General features: G+C 63.9%; 1 protein-coding gene across 1 annotated transcript in view; it reads left to right on the top strand.

Annotated features, from left to right (window-relative positions):
- Nucleotides 1-8,554, top strand: part of AKT1 (AKT serine/threonine kinase 1) — a 20,524-nt gene that overhangs the window by 6,670 nt on the left and 5,300 nt on the right. The window contains 4 exon segments of the mRNA XM_021711071.1: nt 4,617-4,745; nt 7,325-7,436; nt 7,776-7,923; nt 8,357-8,488. Of these exon segments, the coding sequence (XP_021566746.1) occupies nt 4,617-4,745; nt 7,325-7,436; nt 7,776-7,923; nt 8,357-8,488 (521 nt within the window).

The raw sequence follows: 8,554 nt of genomic DNA, 5'->3' as shown, positions 1-8,554 counted from the left end.
GGCTGAGTGGGCTGGAGGCGGACACTGTTGGGGCCAGCACCTCAGTGGGCCCCAGAAGACAGGAGACCTCGGCCGGGCACTCTCCCAGGTGGTAGGAAGATCTGGTGGCCCCAGTGCCATCAGCAGAGGGGGCCGTGGCATGGCCCTGACTGGTGTCCCACTTCTGCACCCGTGTCCCTCCTGAGCATGTGTGCCGTGGCCAAGGCCTGCTTGGTGACAGGACCAAAGACGAGTGAGGAGCTTACAGCTTGTGCTGAGTGGCAGCCAGACCTGGGGTCTCTAGTCATCATCTGCCTCTTGGTGACTCAGGGTCCCCTCACCTGAGCCTCAGTTTTCCCAGGGAGCTAGTGGGCATAGTGACCCCTGCCCTGTCTGCCAGTAGGCTCCTAGGAGAGTGAGAGGGGATGATGGGCAGAGCAGACATCCCTCTCTGAGCCCTCATCGGCCATTTATGCACTACCCCATGGGACCAGGTGATGAGATGCCTTCGGTGGGCTCAGCCCGGTGGGAGCAGACCGGTGTGTTCCACCCTCCACGGACCCTGGGGCCTCCTCCTGAATGGGTTCAGCGGCCCTGTCATGTGCCTTCTCCCCACCCCCAGGGACATGTTTGTGGGTTTCTCTGGCAGTCTTTGGCCTGGCACCCTGCTGGTGTTGAGGGGATATGGTACCCTGACCTGGGCAGAGGCCTGGCAGCCCCGGGTCCCTGGAGATGACCCATGCTGCCCGCTGCCCGCCTACTTCCTGGCAGGAGGCAATGGATGGGCCAAGGGGCCCCCAGGCTGCCATCAGCAGGCCGCCTGCTCAGTGTGCTGGAGAAGGTAAATGGGCGCCCGGCAGCTGTCGGCACGATGGATGTGTCGGCAGTGGGGACCGCGGTGGCCACCGTCAGCTGGCGCCCGCTCCCTGGGCCCGCTGGGCTCACTTTGCTGTGGAGAAGCAGCTCCGTGCCGCCTGGCGCCCTGCCAGCTGCCACCACCGTCGCCACTGTCGTGGCAAAGTGTTTATCCAGCAGTTTTCTGAGAAGGGTACTTGGCAAGAACATTCCAGAGCTGAGGACTGGGCAGGCAGGAGGGCCAGGGCTTGGAGGGGCTGACACACCTTGTGGCCCAGGAGGACTCTGTCAGGCCTGGGGTATAGTGAGCCCACCCTGGGGCCTGCCCAGGTCTCCCTACTGCACATAGGGGCCTAGCCCCCATGTCTGTGTGGTTGCTGCGAGGGGTCCCTGACCACGGTATGACTGGGACATGTGTGTGGGTGGCAAGGGGAGGGCGGGCTGTAGCTTGTGGCCATACCCCTCTGCTGGGTGCTGTGGAGCGAGTGGAAGGGTGGGTTCCAGCCCGCTCCACGCCAGCCCAGCGGACTCTGCTTGGGCCTCGAGTGTGGGGCAACCCAGGGAAAGACAGGGCAGGGAGCCTGAGAGGGGGTGGCAGCAGATGGCTCCCTGCCAGCATGAGTGCCCAGCACCTCTAGGGACACTGAGGACAGAGGGAGGAGACCCCCACGTAGTTGGTCCTTTCCTGTGAGGGCTTATAAAAATGGGCTGTCGGGGGTCCTGGGGCCGGCAATGGTCAGTGTGTGTGTCTGTCCCCACCTTCCTAAGGGACCCACAGTAGCCAGGTGCTGGGCCTCAAGCATCTTTTGGCCTCGAGAAAGCTGTGGCAGACCCCTGGGTGGCCATCCCTTCCACTTGCCCCAACCTTGTGACCCCTAGTCCCAGGGAGCCTGGGTCTCCCGCTGCAGGGCCGGCTGCTACCCAGTGTTCTGTCTGGGCTGAACTTATTATGATGCAGACCACAGTCCAGGCTGCAGCTGGTGCCCCCCGAGTGGCCGCCTGGCTGGCCATCTAGGTAGGAGTGGAAGAAGGACCTGTGAGTCTCTGGAGCCTTGGCCTGGTCACCAGACCCTGGGGTTCTGCATGTCCTCTGGAGGGCTCCGTGTGCTGGGCTGCTGAGGACAGAGGCCAGGCGAGGCCCCTGCACCTGTCTCCTGGGCCTGCCTGGGCCCAGCCACATGGGGGACATTGCGGGGCCCAGCCCTGATGGCCCTTCAGCTCCTGTGGGCCGGGCAGGGGAAGGCCCGGCTGGGTTTCTGTTCATCCTGGGACCCTTCCCCAGATCCAGTTCCCAGAACCTGCCTGGCTGGGGCAGGTCTCAAGGAGAAGGCGGGGAGGTGGCAGGTGTGGGGGGGTGGGGAGTAGAGGGGCAGGCGGGTAGACTGTGTGTGCTGTGTGTGTGCATGCAGCCCCGGCCATGCTGGGCACGATGGGGCCAGTGGCAGTTGGTGATCAAGATGGGGTTCCGGGGCGCCAGGCATGGGCACCCATCAGTCTTCCCGCTCAGTTAACATCCCGGGGAGCGGCAGCTGGTAGGATGGGAGGCACTCCATCAGGGCCCGACAGCTCCAGACTGGCACGCAGGCGGGTGGGCGAGCGGCGGGCGGCTGGATGGGGGTGGGGTGGGCTGCGTGCAGCCCCCCCTGGAGCTTGTTCTGCTTGCTCCTCCTGAGATCCCCCCGCCCGCTTGCTGTACCTGCAGGGCCCTGCGGCCAGGGAGGGCTGCCAGGGGCTGGGTGGGGCTGCATGGGTGTGTGCCTGGGTTTCCACACTAGGGGTGTGTGTGATTCCAGGCTGGATGGGCGTGTGTGCCCGCGGGGGGCTGGACCATGCTTGCCCCATGTGGGTTGGTGTTGGCCCCACATGACCTCAGGAGGGCTCTGGCCTCTGTTCTGAATAGGCGGGTGAGAAGGGGCAGCAGAGCTTCACCTGTGCCCTTGAGTAACCCTGCGTGTTTGGGCAAGTGTCACGGAGGGCCATGGGGGGTGCCTTCCCCTACTGCTCCACTTTCTTGGCCGGCACCTGGGTGTCCCCCCATGCTTGTGGAGGGGCATCCATACCAGTGCTGGTGTCTGGCTAATGGTGCCCACCTGCGGCTGAGGATGTGGCTTGAGGGAGCGCTCTGGCCACCCCTTCCCCAACCCACCCCAGAGCTGACCAATAGCCTCTCCCCAGGCTCAGGCCCAGCTGGGCAGGCTCCTGGGATAGGGCGCCCCACCTCCCCAGCATCCCTTCAGCTGGCCTGGGTGGCACGGAGCAAGGTAGGGAGGCCACACCTGGAGGTGCTTGACTGTAAAGGGGTCAGGGCGGTGGGCCTTTGGGGGGAGGGGGTCACTTGGTCAGGAGCTGATCTTCTGTCAAGCCCTGGTGGCTGGCCTCTTAGGGCAAAGCAGGGCTTCCCACCCAGGATGCAGAGCCCTGCCGTTCCCGGGAGCCAGGTGAAGCCAGTGTTCCCAGAGCCCTCAGAAGCAGCTGCAGATGGGGGTTGGTGGGTCCCACCCCAGCGCAGGGCTTCATGCTCATCTGAAAGCCAAGGGGTGTTTGGCCTGCAGGGGTTCTAGGCACAGAGAGGGGCCAGTCTGGCACCCCAGGGACTGCGGGAGGAGGGGGTGGTGGGCTGCTGCCCTGACCCCATGGGCCCGGGATTCCTGAACTCTCTTGGGGCTCCCAGCCTCTTTAAGCCTGTGCATGTGGGTGGGCTGAGGTGTCTGGATCTCACCAAGCAAACAAGCAGGACTGAGGGTTGGGTGTTCAGGTTACAGGCTCCAGATGCTGATGTCTGGGGTTCCAGACCTCAGGATCCCAGCCCCTTGTCCTGGCCCCCTCCCCACCCTCTGCCCAGTGACCCGGCCCCTCCGATGGAGCAGTTGCCTAATTAGTGAGTTCCCTGTTGTTGTGCAAACTCCTTGCTCGGCAAAATGTAAATGACGTTTTTTTCCAAGTGTCAGTATGAAAAATGACAGTTGCTTGGATACCACAGAGGACATCTGCTCTGGCTCTTAAGTGTGAGCGCCGGTGCACGGCTGATGTTGCAGAACTTGGGGGACATAATCCCATGTACTTGGGTGACCCATGGGGCGACATGGTGGGGCCCACGGCAGCAGGTCTTGGCCTGGGGACTGCATGCCCTCGGTGCCCTGGGCTGAAGCCCTGTTCTCAGGCAGTGCCCAGGACAGAGCTGGGCCCCTGGACAGGGAGTGCTGTGCCCAGCCTGGCGTGCTGCCAAAGGCTGGTCCTGCCTGAATGTTTTGTTGTGACTGGCCCTCATGCCAGGCTCCATTCTCTTGGGCAGGGGCCAGCTGTGGTGGGTAGCCCACACATGCCAGAGTCACCTGCCGCCACCACCTGGCTGGACTCTGGGTGCCTGGGGAGAGCTCTCAGCCCTGAAGCCCAGGGGACCATAGCTGGTACCTGAGCTGTTGTTTGGTGCCTGCTGGGGACCAGCTGGCTCAGCATCACCTCCTCCAGGGAGGTCATGCAGATTGGCCTAGACCTCCAGCCAGCCTCCCGCCAATCATGCCCCTTCCCCATGTTCAGGTATCGCTGGCCCCTTTCACACAACCAGGGTGTCACTTTACATCAAGTGGGCACTTTGGTGCAGTGAGCCTGCCTTCCCATCTACCCAGGGCCATTCCAGTCGCTAGCCTTGAATGCCCCCACCCCCGGCTCTCCAGTGTTCTGGGCTCATCCATCCATGCACAGCCAGCTTCTGACTGGCTGTTGGGACTGGGTCTGTGGGGAGGGGTCTGCGAGCCGCAGCTCCTCACTGCCTGCCTCCACAGGGGAGTACATCAAAACCTGGCGGCCCCGCTATTTCCTGCTAAAGAATGACGGCACCTTCATCGGCTACAAGGAGCGGCCTCAGGACGTGGACCAGCGCGAGTCCCCCCTGAACAACTTCTCTGTGGCACGTAAGTGTCCCTCGGCCACCCTCGGTTGGGATTTTGTTGGGGCTGGTCGGAGCCCTCGGTGCTCACCAGACCCCACGCAGGGGTCCCTTGTGGTCTCTGTCCAAGGCTGGTAACCCACCTGGCAGGGGGAACTGACTGGGCGGTGCTGGCCCAAGTTGCCTCCCCAGGAGTGGCTAGCGGCCAGCTCTGGCCAGACAGGGCTCTCCAGGCTGGTGCCCATTGATCCTGGAGGCTAGAAGGTTCACTGAGTGGAGATACAGCTGGGCCTTGGGGTAAATGGACTGACCTGGCCAAGCCCTCCCCCTAGGAAGCCCCCTGGTGGGAGCGCAGAGAACTGCATGGGGGGGCCAGCACCTCCAGTCTCCCCACCCGCTTCTTCGGAAGAGTCTATGAGGGTTCTGAAAGGCTCCCAACGTGGTGGTGGTACCTTTGCTTCCCTTCTCAGCTGGGGTGTGGTTGGGAGTCACTCCACCATGGAAGGGTGAGTGTGGGAAGTCGAGCCTGGTGAGGCCCTCCTGGGGCAGGTCACCCAGGACATCTGCTGGGGCATCCTGCAAAGCTAAGCGAGGTGTGGCACTTCCTTCTCTGCACCGTGGCTTTATTTCTTACCTGTGGAGGGCTGGCAAGTGTTACCCCACCCACAAGGGACAGAAGCCAGGCGTGGAGGGACCTGGGTGTGGAGATGCCCAGGTGGGCAGGATGCTGGGGGCAGGTGGGACTCACCTGGTCCCTGCTGTTCATGCTGCCACCCAGGAGCCCAGCTCTGCCTGGGAACTGGGTGGGGACACAGGCCAGGTGCAGGCTAGTTAGGGTCACACTGGGGGCCCTCAACCTTCCACCAAGGCCCTATGCTCCAGGCAGCTGTGCTCTCCCTGCCATGTGCCTCATCCAGGGACTGTCCAGCTCTCCTGACCTTGCTGGATCCCAGACTCTTGGAGGGTCTTGGAGACATTTTAGCAGGACTCCCAGTATTTGTGCCAGGTATCAAGAGAGGTGGGGCTGGGCTGATAGCCTGGCTGCTCTGTGGCTGGAGGCCAGCAAACCCTGCCCAGGCTTCCCGTTGGGAGGGGCAAAGTCCCCCCACCAAGGCCCCAGGCCAAAGGGCTTCCTGAGGGCTTACCAAGACCCGGTTCCTGTGAGCTAAGGGTCCCCTCCCCAGGCTCCTCCAGCCTTGGGCCCATGGCAACCAGGCAGCCTGTGAACGGGGGCCCTGGAGCAAGGGGGCACCAAGAGGCAGACCCCTGTCCCTGGCAGCCTCGCAGTGTGCGAAAACTCCCTGCCGCTCACCTCTGGCTCTCCCCAGTGCCTCCTCGAGGCTGGGGCTTCAGGGCTAGGGAGAAGGCTGGGCCCCCCTGCATGCCCAGCAGCCCCAGGGCAGGGCCTTGCTGGAGGTGGGACAGTGCCGTGGGAGTGCTTCCCAAGAGGAGTGCAGCGGGAGGAAGGTGGGGGCTCCCAGCAGGTGGGCACTAGCCAGAGGGTTGCCTGAGCAGGGCCGGGCTTCCCTTCCCACGGGTGGGCTGCCCAGAGCTCCTGGCCAAGGAGCAGCACCGGGGAGGGGGTGGGGGGGGCTTTTCTTCAGGGAAGGGTTCTGGGCACTGAGACCCGGAGACCCTGGCCCTGGGGTGGTGTAGTGAGTGCGAGACCGGTGCTAGGGCCTGAGAAGACGTGTGGGTTTTCTACTTCCCCTGCCTGTGTGGGTATAAGCCACCCTCCCACAAGGCTGGCCTTGAGCCACCTCTCCCAGACCTGGTAGACCGCTCCCTCGCTGCTCTGCTGGGGCCCCTTGGCCCCCTCCTGCCTCACACAGGCTGAGCTAGATCCTGTGGGAAGCCCCCACGGCTGCACACGCCATTCACCCTCCCAGAGCCTGGAGCATCCCCACGACCCCTCAGCTTCAGGCATGTGCTCCAGGTGTGTGTGTGCCCCAGGTGTGTATGCACCAAGTATGTGTGCCTCAGATGTGCGTGTGCCCCAGGTGTGCTCCGGGTGTGGGTGCTTCAGTATGCGTGTGCTCCAGGTGTAAGGGTGCCCCAAGTGTGCTATAGGTGCGTTCTTGCTTACTTCAGGTGTGCATGTGCTCCAGGTATGTGTGCCCCAGGTGTGTGTGTGTCCCAGGTGTGGGTGCTCCAGGTGCATGGTGCTCCAGATGTGCATGTGCTACAGGTGGGTACAATCTCTAGCGGTTCCTGGTGTGGTTGGGAGAATGGCAGGTGGGACAAGCTGCTTTTCCAAGGTGCCCTCCCTGCCAGTCCTTCTGAGGAACCTCCCTCCCCCTCCTTCTCCGAGGGCACATGCTGGGGCTCAGAGACCGAAGGAAGGAGGGACTGGGGGCAAGGGTGTGGGCCGGCCTGATCCCTTCCCAGGTGCCTTGCGGGCATGCCTCACACCTTCAGCGTTGTAGCCAACTGGGGTCCTGGCCTCATTTTATGAGGGAGGAAACCGAGGCTTGGAGAGAGGATGAGATGGGGGCTACCTGGGACTAGTGGGTGGGGTACCAGGCGAGCTGAGTGTGGCCAGGGCTGTGGCCAGGCCCGGGGGGCAGGTGGCTGGCACAGGCACTCACCCAGCCCCGTCCCCAGAGTGCCAGCTGATGAAGACAGAGCGGCCCCGCCCCAACACCTTCATCATCCGCTGCCTGCAGTGGACCACGGTCATCGAGCGTACCTTCCATGTGGAGACACCCGAGGAGCGGTATGCCAGGCGGGGTGAGGGGGCGGGCTGCTCATGGCGACCCCAGCGTTGGAGGGCGACACGGGGACAGCGGGCTGTCAGCACCCTCTGCTCACGGGCGTCCTCGCTCCCCAGTGCTCCAGGGCCCCTCAGAGCACGCTTTGGAAACTGTTCCTCAGTTCCACCTGTAGGGTTTGAGTGGGGAGACTGAGGCTGGAGATGAAACCAGGCGGGGAGGGCACAGTCCTGCTGAGGTCCAGGAGGGCTCTCTGATCCCGAGTGCGGCCAGCCCAGGCCCCAGGTGGGTGAGCGCGTGGCGTGGGCCCTGCTGCAGGGCTGGGTCTTGCCTGACCCCTGCAGGGAGGAGTGGACCACAGCCATCCAGACGGTGGCCGACGGGCTCAAGAAGCAGGAGGAGGAGATGATGGACTTCCGGTCTGGCTCCCCCAGCGACAACTCAGGGGCTGAAGAGATGGAGGTGTCCCTGGCCAAGCCCAAGCACCGCGTGGTGAGGCCCGTTCTGCACGCATGCTGTGCCCAGGGCTGCCTGGGGCTGTCGAGGGCCTGGTGGGTCCCAGGATCCCAGAAGACTCTGCCCAGGAGGAACTTGGGAGTCCGTGGCACCCCCAGCAGGCTGGCTGCCTGCCTGCCTGGGTGCCGCCCCCCTACTGTGTGCTTCCTGTGGTGAGGCGAAGTTTGACTACCAGAACCCAGCAGGCTTGAGTGGTGCCATCCCACCTGCCCCAGGCCCCTGCGCTCTGGATGGGGCTGCAGCCTGGGCTCCCTGAGAGCCCAGCAGGTGTGCAGGGCCCTCCCTGGCCCAGCCACTGTGTCTGCCCTGGGTGACTCTGGCCCCTCAGGCCACCCGCACACAGCTCCCAGGAGGGCCTTCTGTGGCCCGTGACCCAGTGCCCTCTGACCCTGGCTCCTGCTGCCCCCAGACCATGAACGAGTTCGAGTACCTGAAGCTGCTGGGCAAGGGCACCTTTGGGAAGGTGATCCTGGTGAAGGAGAAGGCCACAGGCCGCTACTACGCCATGAAGATTCTCAAGAAGGAAGTCATCGTGGCCAAGGTGGGGAGTGGTGGGGAGGGGAGCAGGGGGAGGCTAGGCTGGGGCCTGGAGGCGGCGAGAGGGCGG

This window comes from Carlito syrichta, unplaced genomic scaffold (assembly GCF_000164805.1).
Source record: "Carlito syrichta isolate Samal-C Ts95f unplaced genomic scaffold, Tarsius_syrichta-2.0.1 Scaffold301850, whole genome shotgun sequence".
Classification (NCBI taxonomy): domain Eukaryota; kingdom Metazoa; phylum Chordata; class Mammalia; order Primates; family Tarsiidae; genus Carlito; species Carlito syrichta.
Note: the sequence above shows the minus strand (reverse complement) of the source record. Positions and strands in the feature narration are given on the sequence as shown.